The sequence below is a fragment of the Balaenoptera physalus genome, assembly GCF_965194825.1.
Source record: "Balaenoptera physalus genome assembly, chromosome: 1".
NCBI classification, from domain to species: domain Eukaryota; kingdom Metazoa; phylum Chordata; class Mammalia; order Artiodactyla; family Balaenopteridae; genus Balaenoptera; species Balaenoptera physalus.
The window spans coordinates 151,879,222-151,897,580 of NC_138882.1; the positions used below are offsets into that span (position 1 = coordinate 151,879,222).

An 18,359-nucleotide genomic window follows, 5' to 3' on the forward strand; every position below is an offset into this window, starting at 1 on the left:
CTGTTCCTGTTCCCAAGGATTCCCCAGTTCTTTAACAAGGTCCTGTAACTCTAAAGCCAGCCCTTTTGGAGAACACCAAAGCAGGCCCCCATTTTTCTTTGTGAACTTGTCAGTGCTCCTGTAAATGAAGTCATCACTGCACTGACCTGAGTTGGGGAGCACTGATCCTTTGCCATTCTTCACGTCCACCACCCAGGTGGCTTCTTTACCTCCAGGGCCATCCTTCACCTTGAAGGCAAAAATACCACCGATTTTCTTCACAAACTGCTCCCCTTCCTGGAAAGAAAAATAACACAGAGTTATATGAAGTTCATTCCTCTGGCTTTTCCCCAAATTAAATGTTTAAATAGATAAATGACGTGAGCAGCTGGACCAGCAGACAGTCCCCAAGCTCCCTTAGGATCTTTTACCCAGAAAAGTCTGAAAGGCAACCAGGCAACAACTCCGTCATCTGCCAAATCTTTTGTTGAAAATGGCTTTCTGGATACAACTGGTGGAAGGACAGGGAGAATGGGAGAGTGGGTGGCACAGCAGCATTTTCTACTGAAATAGCCTTCATTTGTCTTAATAATTTCTGAAAGATTCACTCTGGCCTCTCTAAATGTAAGAAGCCTAACTCCTCTTTTTCTTTGTAGGTAAATTCCTTCACATATATTTTTGGTGTTCCACAATCAGAATTTAAAGATAAGTGGTTCAACTCATTTCCTGGATTAGTATAAAGAATTATACAAGTAATATACCATCCACCACCTACTTTTGGATCTTGAGGAATGAAGCTAGAAAAATAACCTCAGATCCACATCTCCGTAGGTTGGTGTCCTTTCTCCCTCCCTCTCCCCTTCATTCCCACTCTGTTTCATCTTTCCTTACTGAAATATTGATTGACTGAAACAATGACTGGCACCAGACATTATTCCAGATGCTACGGAGTTAGAAGGGTAAATGATAATACACTATGATCACTATGAAAAAGGGGAACACAGGGGCCTACAGGAGCACAGAGGACCCGCTAACCTGGCTGGCAGGGTGAATAACTCACATACCTTAAAAAAAAAACCACACACAATAATTTTATTGCAATTATTTTTCTTTCGAGAAAAAAAACATACTGTACTGCGGAAAAAATAGAAAATATTGAGAAGCAAAAAGAAAACCAATCATTCATAATTTCACCACTCACAGAAAATAACATTTTGATATAAATCTCCTCTATCTTTTTTCTCTGCATACATATTTTTTAAATGAGTGTATATACTGTTTTGTAATTCACTTTTCGGTTTAATATAGCTATCCTTATTACTGTGTCATTAAGTATTCGTTCATATAATTTTAAATGACCATACACAGTCTTTAATTGTAGATGTGTACTATACTTTATTTAACCAATACTCTGCTGCTTGATGTTTAAGGTTAGTCTAACTTCTGGCTCTTATAACAATGCTGTACATAACGTTCTTATATGTAAGTATTTTTACATAACCTCATTTACTTAAGGTTAATCTCCAAGAATTAAATTTTACTAATTAATAACAATGAATTTGCAATCAGCATAGGTTTGAATTCCTGCTCTGCCATTACTTATATAACCCTGAGCAAGTTACTAAATCTCTCTGAATCTCAGTTTTCTTATCTGTGAAATGGAGATAATAATATAGCTACCCTCATAGAGTTGTAGGGTATTTAAATACCCACAAAGCACAGAGTAACTGCTCAATAAACACTGGCATTTTTTCCCATTATTTTACTCTATGATCTGTCTGCTATTCCTGTGCCAGTACTATAGCTTTATAAATGTACTTTACTCTTTGGTACAGTAAATACCATAATTCCTCTCTTAGAAAGATTCTTGACTATTCTTGGATTTGTTCTGGACATTTTTTCCTCTAGATGTACATTATAATCATTTAGTTAGTTCTTCCCCCGAAAATGGGGAAGAACTTCCCTCGTGGTGCAGTGGTTTAGAATCCACCTGCCAATGCAGGGGACACGGGTTCAATCCCTGGTCGGGGAAGATCCCACATGCCACGGAGCAACTAAGCCCGTGCACCACAACTACTGAGCCTGTGCTCTAGAGCCCGCGAGCCACAACTACTGAGCTGGCACTCCACAACTACTGAAGCCTGCACGCCCTAGAGCCCATGTGCCACAACTACTGAGCCTGCATGCTGCAACTACTGAAGCCCGCGTGCCTAGAGCCCATACTCCACAACAAGAGAAGCCACCGCAATGAGAAGCCCACGCACAGCAACAAAGAGTAGCCCCCACTCGCCCACAACTAGAGAAAGCCCGCACGCAGCAACAAAGACCCAACGCAGCCAAAATAAATAAATAAACAAACAAACAAATAAATAAATGGGGCTACATACAATATATGGATCTGTTTGGAGGAAAAGTAATATCTTTACAATATTAAGTCCTCCCATCCATGAATATGGTGTATCTTTAAGTTTTCCTTGATGTCCCTTGGCAATATTTTGTCATTTTCCCCCATATAGGCTTTTGTACATTTCTTGCCAAGTTTATTCTTAGTTTTTTTATATTTTACATTACTCTTGTTAATAATATATTTTTCATTATATTTCATGACTAGGTAATTGCAAATATATAGAAAATATATTCATCTTTACATATTTATTCTGGAATTGGCTACCTTTTGAGTTTTCTTGTAATTTCTAATAGAGTTTTTATTTACCACCTTTTTTTTTCAGCCTTACATCCCTGCAATAATTTATATCCAAGATTCTTCCTTTTGGTATCATCATATTTCTTCTTTTAACAAAGACTTTCGTGTTTACTATGTTCAGGCACTGTGCTAAATACCTGAAATACTCAAATAATTATTATCAGGTACTAACCTCTGTGTATGCAGAGAGTCTGGCCTAAGTTCTTTCTTTCTGTTGTGTTTTGTTTGTTTTATAACAAATTCATTGAGATATTTATATATCAAAAATTTATCCTTTTAAAGTATATAATCCAATGGTATTTTAGTATATTCAAAGTTGTACAACCAACACCACTATCTAATGTTAGAACATTCTCATCACCCCAAAAAGGAAACCATACCCATTAGCAGTCACCCCCCACCCCCACCATTCTCCCCTCCTGCTAGCCCCTGGCAACCACTAACCTACTTTCTGTCTTGATGGATTTGCTTATTCTGGACATTTCACACAAATGGAATCATACAGTATATGGTCTTTTGAGACTGGCTTCATTCACTTAGTATAATGCTTTTAAGGTTTATCCACATTGAAGCACGTTACCAGTAATTATTTCCTTTTTATGGCCAAATAATATTCCATTGTATGGATGTAGCACATTTTGTTTAGCCATTCATCAGTTGATGGCTGTTTCCCCTTTTCAGCTATCAATGATACTGCTATGGACATTTGTGCACAAGTTTTTATGTGGACAGAGGCTCTAATTCCTCTTATATTTAGAAGTAAAAATTTGGGTCATAAGGTAATGTTTAACCTTTTGAGGAACTATCAAGCTGTTTTCTAAAGTGGCTGCACCATGTTACACTCCTACCAGCAACAAATGAAGGTTCCAATTTCTCTACATCCTTACCAACACTTTTGTCTGTCTTCTTTATTTTAGTTATCCTAGTGGGTGTGTCAATCTTTTTCTTGTACGTAGATAACACACCTGAACCTATCTAGAATGAACCATGGGTCTTAGGACTCCAAAGAAGCTATTCTAAAAATATTTAGTCTAGGCCTACTTATCTCAACAGACATGGAAGCAATTCTTACATGTGACTGTCCTGAAATCAACTACCAACATTTTCTAATTAAATCAAGAAATCAAAATGATTGTCAAATTTTTATAGAGAAGGAGAGAAATTCTCTTATTTTGGCTTCCCTTAAAACATCTCACTCAAATTAAGTTAACTTTCGGAAAAACTATTAACAATAACGATAATCTTTTGGGGGCTATAAAGTTTTCAAGTGCTTTTATATACATTATTTCTTTAATTTTCATAAAACCCTGTTAAGTAGTTGCACGGGTGTTAATATTAGCTCACTAAGCAGAAAAAATTGCTGAGGCTCTAAAAGGTTAAGAACCCTTTAGACTATTCTCTATCCTACTGCCAACTAATCCAGCTAATATAACCCACCTAACGTTAACATAAATATCACTTTCAGGTTTGAATTTAAATGGCTCCCCACAGCCTACAGGATAAAGTCTGGCTTTATATATCATTCAAAATTCTTCATAATCTGAAGGATATTTATATGTTCTTATCTTCAGCCCCTTTTTCATCCTCCCCAGGTTTTTTTGTTCTGACCGCTTTGAATGCCATGAACATACATGCCTCTATGCCCTTGCCCATGCCCTGTCCCAGTTCACTCACCTCCTCCTACTCTCCATTCCCACCTAACTTCATCAATTCAAGTCTCAGCTCACATGCTAACCCTTCTGGAAAGGCGTTTCTGCCTCTACTGGACACTTTGATAGCCATTTGCACATACACCCACCTGCAAGTTTCTTGCTAAAGCAGTTTTTTTTTTTTTTCCGGGAAAAATTTTCCATGTCTATTTTCCCACTAAACTCAATGTTCCCTGAGGGGCAAGGATGTATGACAAGTAAGCAATACAACCAGAATTCAATCTCCGGTTGGTTTAACTTCAAATTCAATGCTCTTTCCATTTGCTCATACCATATGGCAAAGTAGGTTATATCAATACTTCCAAACTTTAGCCTATAAAAGTAGTTTCTGTCACCAAAAATCAATTAAAAGAAAGTTCAAGTCTTTTCCACATTCCTTAAAATCCTTTATCCTTCAAGGTTCTGTGGAGATAATCTAGAAGAGTACATAGTAATGCTGGTGTGCTGGGCCACCCAAGGAGCCAGGCTTCCTTTGGGGCCAACAGCCCATGAACAGCTACTTCCAGCTGCATCTACGCGTCATCTGCTTGCACAATGCCTCAGGAATAGTTATGGTAGACACCAACAAGTTAGAGCAGGAAATCACCAGCAAACGTTTAGGAATTCTACCTGAATACCTGGAAGTTCCTCCCACTTCCTTAAGACAGATGTAGGTTAATTTTGCACTTGCTGTTACTTTTGACAACCAACTGATCCTCTTATAAAATCAAATCCTTTGGTCAATAAAACATTTTCAATTGAAGAAGGAGTGAGAGAGGGCAAGGAAATGGACGAGGAGAGAGTTAAAAGGGTAAAGAAAATACACATCTGTTGCAACACTAGAGATCACTAATACTAAGAAAGTTCTAAGTGCCTCCTTGCTTGAAGAAAAGTACCTCTTTCTGAGTAGGCAAAGGGTCAAGGAGTAGGTCCTGTTGTAAACTTAAGAGGAACAAAAAATTAAGACAGAATTCAAAGAAGGGCAATGGGGTATTGCTAACGAAAACAAAAGTGGAAATAAAATCTCTTGCCAGGCTTCCTTTGCAATGCAGAAAATGCATGAATTGACAAAAGATTCCAAGACTTTCACTTTCTAGTACTGCAAACATTTAGGAAACTGACAATCGTGGGAAGGAGGAAAGAAACAAGGGGACAAGGTCCATGCAAGTGAGGTTACAGAAGGAGAAGAAAAGAATTAAAATGGGAGCAAGAGGCATACATTTGCAAAGCTAAAAGAAAACTGTGAAATAAAAACAGCACTGTTTTGTTAATCCCAGTAATCAAATATGCAATGGTTGACATATAGCCATACCAGATACTCTCTAAACTATTTTTTTTTTGACAGAATAAAGATGAAAAAAAAAAAAAAAAAGGGACAACCTGGCAGAAGCAACTATCCTATGGATTACTCTGCAGGCAAATACTGGTGGCATGAAAAAAATTAGTTTCAAGCTGAGACCTTAGAGAGTCCAGCTTCACTTCAGTGGACACTTGTAATAAAAGAAATTTAAAAAACAATAATGAGATATATTTTCCTACTATTGGCAAAGATTTTTTTAAAACCAGCCAACAAAGCACTGGAGACAGTGTGAAGAAAAAACCGTCACTCTCATGAACTGTCATTAAGTTTGTAAATTAGTACCCTCTTTTTGGTGGATAGTTTGGCAACATGTATCAAAAAGCTAAACATACATATCCAACAACCCAACAATTTCCCCTTCTAACTATCTGTGCTAAGGTAATCATGGCATTAAGTATTTAAAAATGAGGGCAAAAGGAAATTTATTATACCTTTTTTTGTTACTTGCAAGACTTAAATACAACGCAATGTTCATCACAGGAGGCTAGTTACATAGATTATGATACCTATATTCAAACGTGTACTATGGGGTCATTAAAACTGATGGTAAGGATTTATATTTATGGGCAGGGAACATACTATCAAGAGAAGAAAGCAGATTATAAAATAACAGGTAGGGACTTCCCTGACAGTCCAGTGGCTAAGACTCCACACTCCCAACACAGGGGGGCCACGTTCAATCCCTGGTCAGGGAACTAGATCACACATGCAGCAACTAAAGATCCCACATACCGCAACTAAGACCTGGAGCAGCCACATAAATAAATAAATGAATATTAAAAAAAAAAAAACAGGTAGACTAATGAGGGTGTATCCCTCAAGATGGTGGCAAGATAGGTCTGCAAGCTACTGGGACACTGCCTGCCTGCTAGGAACTGTCAGCCCTGGCCCCCTCTACCTCAGAAGATTGTTGATCATTATGAGAATTCTAGAAATGCAGGGTACTTTGTCAAGACACGTCAGTCACTTTAGCTGTTTTCCCATCCACAGCACAATCACCTTAAGGTGTTAAGAAATCCTTTGTGCTATAATAAGGGAGTTACAAGATATGCACAATGCTTGCCTTCACACTGTGGCTCTAACATGAGTGAAATGCACACCTTAAATGTTTTGAATCCTTTATTTCAGCCCACTGGTCACCTTAATAGAAGTGAAATTGGAATTATGTGACTGTGGCTGTAACTGTGCCTTGTTGGTCATAATTAAAATCAATTATGAAATTCCAAGACATCTTTAAGTTTGAAACAATGAAGTAAATACCTAATTTTGCCTGAAGAGCATAACTCTCTATTCTGGAGAGTTACTGTTAGATTGGTTTAGTATGATTATTATCTATCAAGAACTAATTACTGATCCACCAGAGTGCAGACAGCAGAAGGAAGAAGATCTATAATCCTGCAGCCTGTGGAACAAAAACCACATTCACAGACAGATAGACAAAATGAAAAGGCAGAGGACTATGGACCAGATAAAGGAACAAGATAAAACCCCAGAAAAACAACTAAATGAAGTGCAGATAGGCCACCTTCCAGAAAAAGAATTCAAAATAATGATAGTGAAGATGATCCAGGACCTCAGAAAAAGAATGGAGGCAAAGATCAAGAAAATGCAAGAAATGTTTAACAAAGACCTAGAAGAATTAAAGAACAAACAAACAGAGATGAACAATACAATAACTAAAATGAAAAATACTAGAAGGAATCATTAGCAGAATACCTGAGGCAGAAGAATGGATAAGTGACCTGGAAGACAGAATGGTGGAAATCACTGCCATGGAAACAGAATAAAGAAAAAAGAATGAAAAGAAACGAAGACAGCCTAAGAGACCTCTGGGACAACATTAAATGCACCAACATTCGCATTATAGGGGTCCCAGAAGGAGAAGAGAGAGAGAAAGGACTCGAGAAAATATTTGAAGAGATTATAGTTGAAAACTTCCCTAACATGGGAAAAAAATAGCCATCCAAGTCCAAGAAGCACAGAGAGTCCCAGGCAGGATAAACTCAAGGAGAAACACGCCAAGACATATACTAATCAAATAGACAAAAATTACAGACAAAGAAAAATTATTAAAAGCAACAAGGGAAAAATGACAACATACAAGGGAACTCCCATAAGGTTAACAGCTGATTTCTCAGCAGAAACTCTACAAGCCAGAAGGAAGTGGCAAGATATATTTAAAGTGATGAAAGGGAAGAACCTACAACCAAGATTACTCTACCCACCAAGCATCTCATGCAGATTCGACAGAGAAATCAAAATCTTTACAGACAAGCAAAGAGAATTCAGCACCACCAAACCAGCTCTACAACAAATGTTAAAGGAACTTCTCTAAGTGGGAAACACAAGAGAAGAAAAGGACCTACAAAAACAAACCCAAAACAATTAAGAAAATGGTAATAGGAACATACATACTGATAATTACCTTAAATGTGAATGGATTAAATGCTCCAACCAAAAGACACAGGCTCACTGAATGGATACAAAAACAAGACCCGTATATATGCTGTCTACAAGAGACCCACTTCAGACCTAGAGAAACATACAGACTGAAAGTGAAGGTATGGAAAAAGATATTCCATGCAAATGGAAATCAAAAGAAAGCTGGAGTAGCAATACTCGTATCAGATAAAATAGACTTTAAAATAAAGAAAGTTACAAGAGACAAGGAAGGACACTACATAATGATCAAGGGATCAATCCAACACTTATAAATATATATGCACCCAACACAGGAGCACCTCAACACATAAGGCAAATGCTAACAGCTATAAAAGAGGAAATTGACAGTAACACAATAATAGTGGGGGACTTTAACACTTCAGTTACACCAATGGACAGATCATCCAGACAGAAAATTAAGAAGGAAACACAAGCTTTAAATGACACAATAGACCAGATAGATTTAATTGATACTTATAGGACATTCTATCAAAACACAGCAGTATACACTTTCTTCTCAAGTACACACGGAACATTCTCCAGGATACATCACATCTTGGGTCACAAATCAAGCCTTGGTAAATTTAAGAAAACTGAAATCATATCAAGCATCTTTTCCGACCACAATGCTATGAGGTTAGAAATAAACTACAGGGGGAAAAAATGTAAAAAACACAAACACATGGAGGCTAAACAATGCATTACTAAATAACCAAGAGATCAATGAAGACATCAAAGAGGAAATCAAAAAATACCTAGAGACAAAAAACAATGAAAACACGATGATCCAAAACCTATGGGATGCAGCAAAAGCAGTTCTAAGAGGGAAGTTTATAGCAAAACAATCCTACCTCAAGAAACAAGAAAAATCTCGAAGAAACAATCTAACCTTACATCTAAAGCAACTAGAGAAAGAAGAACAAACAAAACCCAAAGTTAGTAGAAGGAAAGAAATCATAAAGATCAGGGCAGAAATAAATGAAATCGAAACAAAGAAAACAACAGCAAAGATCAATAAAAGTAAAAGCTGGTTCTTTGAGAAGATAAACAAAATTGATAAACCTTTAGTCAGACTCACCAAGAAAAAGAAGAAGAGGACTCAAATCAATAAAATTAGAAATGAAAAAGGAGAAGTTACAATGGACACCACAGAAATACAAAGCATCATAAGAGACTACTACAAGCAACTCTATGCCAATAAAATGGACCACCTGGAAGGAATGAACAAATTCTTAGAAAGGTATAACCTTGCAAGACTGAACCAGGAAGAAATAGAAAATATGAACAGACCAATCACAAGTAATGAATTTGAAACTGTGGTTAAAAACCTTTCAAGAAACAAAAGTCCAGGACCAGATGGCTTCACAGGTGAATTCTATCAAACATGCAGAGAGGAGCTAACACCCATCCTTCTCAAACTCTTCCAAAAAATTGCAGAGGAAGAAACACTCCCAAACTCATTCTAGGAGGCCACCATCACCCTTATACCAAACAAAACAAAGATACTATAAAAAACATTACAGACCAATACCACTTATGAATATAGATGCAAAAATCCTCAACAAAATACTAGCAAACAGAATCCAACAACACATTAAAAGGATCATACACCATGATCAAGTGGGGTTTATCCCAGGGATGCAAGGATTCTTCAATATACGCAAATCAATCAGTGTGATACACCATATTAACAAATTGAAGAATAAAAACCATATGATTATCTCAATAGATGCAGAAAAACCTTTTGACAAAATTCAACACCGATTTATGATAAAAACTCTCCAGAAAGTGGGCACAGAGGGAACCAACCTCAACATAATAAAGGCCATATACGGCAAACCCACAGCAAACAACATTCTCAATGGTGAAAAACTGAAAGCATTTCCTCTAATATCAGGAACAAGACGAGGATGTCCACTCTCACTGCTATTATTCAACATAGTTTTGGAAGTCCTAGTCACAGCAATCAGAGAAGAAAAAGAAATAAAAGGTATAGAAGTTGGAAAAGAAGAAGTAAAACTGTCCCTGTTTGCAGATGACATGATACTACACATAGATAATCCTAAAGATGCTACCAGAAAACTACTAGAACTAATCAATGAATTTGGTAAAGTTGCAGGATACAAAATTAATGCACAGAAATCTCTTGCATTCCTATACACTAACAACAAAAGATCAAAAGGAGAAATTAAGGAAACAATTCCATTCACCATTACAACAAAAAGAATAAAATACCTAGGAATAAACCTCCCTAAGGAGGTAAAAGACCTGTACTCAGAAAACTATAAGCCTCTGATGAAAGAAATCAAAGATGACACAAACAGATGGAGAGATACATCATGTTCTTGGATTGGAAGAATCAATATTGTGAAAATGACTATACTCCCCAAAGCAATCTACAGATTCAGTGCAATCCCTATCTAATTACCAAGGGCATTTTTTACAGAACTAGAACAAAAAGTCTTAAAATTTGTATGGAGACACAAAAGACACCAAACAGCCAAAGCAATCTTGAGGGAAAAAAACAGAGCTGGAGGAATCAGACTCCCTGATTTCAGACTATACTACAAAGCTACTGTAATCAAGACAATATGGCACTGGCACAAAAACAGAAATATAGATCAATGGAACAGGATAGAAAGCCCAGAGATAAATCTACACACCTATGGTGAACTAATCTATGACAAAGGAGGCAAGGATATACAATGGAGAAAAGACAGCCTCTTCAATAAGTGGTGCTGGGAAAACTGGACAGCTACATGTAAAAGAATAAAATTAGAACACTCCCTAACACCATACACAAAAACAAACTCAAAATGGATTAAAGACCTAAATGTAAGACCGGACACTATAAAACTCTTAGAGGAAAACATAGGAAGAACACTCTTTGACATAAATCACAGGAAGATCTTTTTTGACCCAGCTCTTAGAGTAATGGAAATAAAAAAATAAATAAACAAATGGGACCTAATGAAATTTAAAAGCTTTTGCACAGCAAAGGAAACTATAAACAAGACAAAAAGACAAACTCTCAGAATGGGAGAAAATATTTGCAAACGAATCAATGGACAAAGGATTAATCTCCAAAATATATAAACAGCTCATGCAGCTCAATGTTAAAAAAACAAACAACCCAATCCAAAAAAGGGCAGAAGACCTAAATAGACATTTTTCCAAAGAAGGCATACAGATGGCCAAGAGGCACATGAAAAGATGCACAACATCACTAATTATTAGAGAAATGCAAATCAAAACTACAATGAGGTATCACCTCACACCCATCAGAGTGGGCATCATCAGAAAATCTACAACAACAAACGCTGGAGAGGGTATGGAGAAAAGGGAACCCTCTTGCACTGTTGGTGGAAATGTAAATTGACCTAGCCACTATGGAGAATAGTATGGAGGTTCCTTAAAAAACTAAAAATAGAACTACCATACGACCCAGCAATCCCACTACTGGGCATATACCCTGAGAAAACCATAACTCAAAGAGTCATGTACCACAATGTTCACTGCACCTCTATTTACAATAGACAGGACATGGAAGCAACCTAAGTGTCCATGGACAGATGAATGGATAAAGAAGATGTGGCACATATATACAATGGAATATTACTCAGCCATAAAAAGAAATGAAATTGAGTTATTTGTAGTGAGGTGGATGGACCTAGAGTCTGTCATACAGAGTGAAGTAAGTCAGAAAGAGAAAAACAAATACCGTATGCTGACACATATACATGGAACCTAAAACAAACAAAAAAAAGGTTCTGAAGAACCTAGGGGCAGGACAGGAATAAAGACGCAGATGTAGAGAATGGACTTGAGGACACAGGGTTGGGGAAGGGTAAGCTGGGACGGAGTGAGAGAGTGGCATGGACATATATACACTACCAAATGTAAAATAGATAGCTAGTAGGAAGCAGCCACATAGCACAGGGAGGTCAGCTGGGTGCTTTGTGATCACCTAGAGGGATGGGATAGGGAGGGTTGGAGGGAGACGTAAGAGGGACGAGATATGGGGATATGTGTATATGTATAGCTGATTCACTTTGTTATAAAGCAGAAACTAACACACCATTGTAAAGCAATTTTAGTCCAATAAAGATGTTAAAAAAGAAAGAAAAAAAAAAACTAAAAATAGAATTACCATATGACCCAGCAATCCCACTACTGGGCATATATCCAGAGAAAATCATAATTCAAAAAGACACATGCACCCCAATGTTCATTGCAGCACTATTTACAATAGCCAGGTCACGGAAGCAACCTAAATGCCCATCGACAGACAAATGGATAAAGAAGTTGTGGTACATATATACAATGGAATATTACTCAGCCATAAAAAGGAATGAAATTGGGTCATTTGTAGAGACGTGGATGGACCTAGAGACTGTCATACAGAGTGAAGTAAGTCAGAAAGAGAAAAACAAATATCGTATATTAACGCATATATGTGGATTCTAGAAAAATGGTACAGATGAACCAGTTTGCAAGGCAGAAACAGAGACACAGATGTAGAGAATAAACGTATGGACACCAAGGGGGGAAAGCGGGGACAGGGTGTGGTGGCGGTGGGATGAATTGGGAGATTGCAATTGACATATATACAGTAATATGCATAAAATGGATAACTAATAAGAACCTGCTGTATAAAAAAAAATTTTTTTTTAAGAACTAAGTACTGTACATAAACATAGTTGCATATATAAATTTAAAAACTCAACATGTATTATATGATCCTAGTTATGTAAAACTGTATGTTGTTAATACACACAGAGAGATGTCTGAAAGAATGTCAACCACTGTGAACGGTTTAGTGAACTCTTAGTAATGGCATTTCAGGAGATTTTAAATTTTTCTTCTTTATATGTTTCTGTATAATCCTTTTAATTAGCTCATTTTTACAACAAGAAAAACAAATTTTAAAACTGTGAAAAACTCAAGCACAAAAGATTTCTTTTTAAAAGGAGTTTTGATATTAGGTACCTTTTTTTTTTTTTAATGATTTATTGATTGATTGATTGATTGCTATGTTGGGTCTTCGTTTCTGTGCTAGGGCTTTCTCTAGTTGCGGCAAGCAGGGGCCCTCTTCATCGCGGTGCGCGGGCCTCTCACTATCGTGGCCTCTCTTGTTGCGGAGCACAGGCTCCAGACGCGCAGGCTCAGCAGCTGTGGCTCACGGGCCTAATTGCTCTGCGGCATGTGGGATCTTCCCAGACCAGGGTTCGAACCCGTGTCCCTTGCATTAGCAGGCAGATTCTCAACCACTGCGCCACCAGGGAAGCCCAATATTAGGTACCTTTAAGGCTCCTTTAAATATTATTCTTTCGAATGGTTCTAAGGAAGATCTTTTTAATTCAGAAGGAAATTACACCAAAATAAATTAGAATCCCTTTACATAACTCAAATCTGGAGATTTATTCATCTCTGAAATGCACTCTTACCAGAATTACAAGGTAGCCATAGTAGACACTAAGAAATATAAAATACACTCAATACTTGACAGTACGATATAAATTTTCAACTGGTACCACTCATGGCAACACCTGAAATCTATATCTGCTTCCTCTAGCCCCAGGGTCCTCCTGGTAGTATTGGGTTGACCAAAAAGTTCGTTCGGGTTTTTCCGTAAGAAATATCCCAATATTTTACATAAATCTTACCTCTTCAAGCTTCTTCTCAATCTCCTTAAAGACAAGATTTGCCTTAAATCCATCAACTGCAGAGCTGGTTGGAGCAGCCTCAATTTGATGAGTTCTAAAAGAACTGGGGAAAAGAATCGATTTCAATCCATGGAGTCATATAGGTACTAGGTTTTTCAACATTTATACAGTAGTAATTTTCAAAAACCCTAACAGAGATGCTGTGCCTTTTACCCAGAGGAAACTGTTATTAAGCCAATAAAACAATTAAGCTTTTCTTCCCATTTTACAACAAATATTGAGTGCTCACTAGGTGGTAGGCCTTGTCCTTGAAAATATATTAAACCAATGAACCTACCCTCATGAAGCTTCTATGCCACTGGGGGAGACAATGAACATGCAAAAAATAAAGAATATAGTTACTATGAAGAAAATAAGGCAGATAAAGGGGATATAAAGAAAAGTATATTTATGTGTGTTGGTCTATTTTATTTTTTAAAGATTTATTTTATTATTTATTTATTTATTTAATTTATTTTTGTCTGCGTCGGGTCTTCGTTGCAGCACGCAGGGTCTTCTTTGAGGCGTGCGGGCTCTTTCATTGCGGCGTGTGGGTTCTCTCTCTAGTTGTGGCACACAGGCTCTGTAGTTATGGCGTGCGTGTTCCAGAGCACGTGGGCTCTGCAGTTTGCGGCACGCGGGCTCTCTAGTTGAGGCACGCGAGCTCAGTAGTTGTGGCGCAGGTTTAGTTGCCCTGCAGGCATGTGGGATCTTAGTTCCCTGACCAGGGATCGAACTGGTGTCCCCTGCATTGTAAGGCGGATTCTTTACCTCTGGACCACCAGGGAAGTCCCTGGGTGGTCTATTTTAGATAGCCTAGTCAGATAGGCCTCTCTGAGGAGGTGATATTTAAATTAGGTCTTAAATTATGTAAATGAGCCAGCCATGTAAAGATTTAGGTGGAGAAGTCAGCTCTATACTTCCAGTATAAAAAACTAGATGTAGAAACTAGCTTCGCAGTTAAAGGAACTATAAGACGGCCAGTATGGCTGGAGTAGAGCAGAGGAGAAGGACCTAAGGTCACAGAAACATGCAGGGCAAGATAACAAGGGGCTTTATAGGTCACAGTTAAGAGTTTGGGTTTTATTTTAAGTACCTTGAGAACTGCAGGGTATAAGGTGGAGAGTAGCACAATCCAATTTACATGTTTTAAAAAATAAATCTGGCTGCTAGCTGGAAAATGGACTATAAGAGGGCAAGTGAGGAGGCAGGGAGACCAATTAAGAGGCTACTGCAGTAGTCCAGGCAAAAGATGATGGTGATTAAACGGTGTAATGAAGTGGGGAGTAAGCAGAGGTTGGACTCGAGATTTATCTTTTAGCTATGATACAAGATATGAATTTACAAACATCCGTCTATTGGTTGCTTGATACTTGGGGAACAACCATAGATAAATGGCCTGATGTGGCAGAAAGAACATAGTCCCTATAGCTACAAAAGCCTGGGTTAGAATCCCAAGGCTTCCTCCACTCATTAGCTATGCGATTCTGAGCAAGCTTCTTCATCTCTGTGCAACCTCTGGTGGGGAGGCAGGGAAGAAGGTGGAGGGTGCCAGTGACTTTGCAGAATTAAGTGGAATCCCGTGTGGAAGGTACCTAGCAGAGACCCTGGCCCATGGTAAAAAATGACAGCCACGACTATTACAGGCTGCAGAGCCTCAAGCGTTAGATGCTGAGAGAAACTGAAAGGTCTGAAGAAGATGAGGGCGCCTTAGGATTTTAAGTAATTCCTCTGACATACCACAAGCATCCTGGCGGTGGCTGAGGCCAGGACTGGAACAACAAACATGGGAAGGATATACTTGAAGGAGTCAAGAGCGTAGCAGCTGCTCAGTAAGCAAAGCATTTCTTTCCTTCTTTCTCTACCTCCTCTCCTTCCTTCTCTCTTTCTCCCCACCCACCCCACCCATTTCTCCTTTCCCTTCCCTTCCCTTTCCTTCTTTCTATCATTTCATAAATATTTAATGACTGCTTGCTACAGGCCAAGCATTGTTCGAGGTACTGGGAGTACAATGGTGAACAAGTCAGACCCAGTCCCAGTCCTCACTGAGTCTATATTTTTCCAGGAAAAAAAGATGTAAACAGACAAAATAATTACAAGTATTAGGAAGCCGACAAAAAGAGGAACCTACTTTAGGTTAAGGCAGTCAAGGAATGATGTCTCTGAGCATGTGAATTTAAGCTAAGACCCAATTAAAGGAAGAAAAGGAGCTAGACATTCAAAGAGGAAACTTGCAAAGATCCTGAGAGAGAAATAAAAGAGGACCAGTCACTAGAGTACAGTAAGTGGGGGGAGAATGACACGAAATGAAATTGGAGAACTGGGCAGGGACCAGACCATCCAGGCCAAAGTAGGGAATTTGGGAAACCACTGAAATGATTAAACACGGAAGTGAAATAGTTTGATTTGTGATTATTCTTACAACTGTGCAGACAATGAATTGTTGGGGTTGGGATGCAAGAATTTAGGTGGGGAGAGGGTTATGAGGCTGCTGGAGTGGTCCAGATAGGAAGTGGAGGCAGTCTGCCAGTGGCGATGGAGGGAAGGAAGTGGATTCAAAACATATTTTAAACATAGAATCCATAAGCCTTGCTGCTGGTCACGAGAGAGATCCAAGGGGGAGGGGAAAGAGCAAGGATGATTTAGGTGTTTGGCCTGCATAACTGAAGGGATGATAGTGCCATTTATTGACAAAAGGAAGAATGCAGTGGGAGTAAAGGGGATCAAAGTCCCATCTCAGGCACAGTCAGTATGCGACCTTTGTGAGACAAGAAGGCAGTTGGATATGAGAGTCTGGAGCTCAGAAGCAGTCTAGGCTGGAGATAAAGTCGGATAATCATTAGCATAATGAAAGTATTTAAATCAATAGGAACAGACAAGCTCACCTTGAGGGAATTCTAGAGAAAGAAGTAAGCCTAGGACAATACCCTGTGGATCTTAATTATTTAGAAGTCTGGGAGGGAAGAGGAAGCAGTAGCCAGTGATGCAAGAGGAAAACTAGAAGAACATAATGTCATAGAAGCCAAGAGGGGAGAAAGAATCTGGGAGGGAGGGAGGGAGGAGGGGAGGAAACTGTGTCAAATGCTGCCAAAGGTCAAATACCCACTGGATTGTCAACATGAAGAGTTCAGGTGACCTGGACAAAAGCAATATTAAGCAAGTGCTGGAAGGCAGAAGTCAGTAAAGGTCACAGTAAATTAAAGAGTGAATAGGAGAGGGAAGTAGAAACAGTGTGTCTCTTTTGAGACATTACTTTCAGGGGAACAGTGAAATGGAGTGGTCTCTGGAGGGGAGGGTGGTATTAAGGAAAGTTTGTTTTTGTTTTAAGATTAACATATTAGAGCATGTTTGCCTGATGATGGTAATGAACCAGGGGAAAAGAGATAGGAGAGAAGTCTTGAGAAGGTGAAGGGGGATGAGATCTAGTGACCTATGAAGGAAGAGGAGGAGACTCAAGGGAAGAAGAGGATCAGATGGGTAAAATGCTAGACAGGTCTATAAGTCTTGGGATGGAAGATGAGGGAGTTTGGGTCTAATGGCTTCTGTTTTTTCAACAACATACAAGGAAAAGTAATCAGCTGAAAATGAGGGTGAAAGGAGGGTATGGAAAGTCTAAGAGGTTGAAAAGTGAACCTACTGGAGAAATCATATTAATATCACAACAAGGAATGGAAGTAAGCTGCCACCATGCTGAAATACATGCAATTCTCAGAGCATGGCATGCTACTTCATACTTCCATGCCTTTGCCCTTGCTGCTCCCTGTGTCTGGAACACCTCTGTCTTAGCAAATTCCATTTTACCCTTCAAGATCCAGGCCAGGAAACTCTCTTTCTGTGAAACCCTACTAAGTGTCAGCTTCTCAAGAGCAGATATCACAGCTTTTTAAAAAAATAATCTTTATTTATATCCCCAGTTCCTGGCACACAATAGGTATTCAGTAAATAGTGACTGAATAGAACTGAATTACACTGAATTCTCTCTTAGCTAAATTCTATTTTTTTCCTGTTCCGTTTAGAGCAGAATTATCTATGGTACACCATTTTCTCAGTCAAAAGTCTGAATGAGTGACCTAAAATCAAGTGGCTACAACTAGTCCTCCACAAGCCAGTTTCATTTCATTAACAGTCCAACTTTTCAGCCTTTAATCATAAACATCACTGTTCCCTCTCCAAGCTTGCCACTTCCTAACTGTATGTGATAAAATAATAACTGACACTTTTCAGCGTACATACAAAGTATCTTGATACTTTATGGGGCAGAGTTCAGACAAGTTCTGACAGGTCACAGATATTTATTTTGCTTCTGTTGAAAATTTCACTCAGTTAATGATTAACCAACTTTTCATCTAGATTAGGGAAAAATAATTAATATATAAAGTTATATCAATATTTTCTGAAAATCCCTCATATCTTACAATTTATTTGATATGTGCCCTGCTCTAGGGAAGCTAAATATAACTTACGTAAACTCAGAAAATAAC

At 38.4% G+C, this 18,359-nt stretch overlaps 1 protein-coding gene across 2 annotated transcripts in view; it reads right to left on the reverse strand.

Moving 5' to 3' along the window:
* The window catches only part of SCP2 (sterol carrier protein 2), a 149,164-nt gene that overhangs the window by 20,263 nt on the left and 110,542 nt on the right, over positions 1-18,359 (reverse strand). For both annotated transcript variants that reach the window (XM_082429998.1, XM_082429999.1), the window contains 2 exons: positions 13,840-13,942; positions 147-276 (listed from right to left, as the gene is read on the reverse strand). In XM_082429998.1, the coding sequence (XP_082286124.1) occupies positions 147-276; positions 13,840-13,942 (233 nt within the window). The remainder of the gene's footprint in view (positions 1-146; positions 277-13,839; positions 13,943-18,359) is intronic.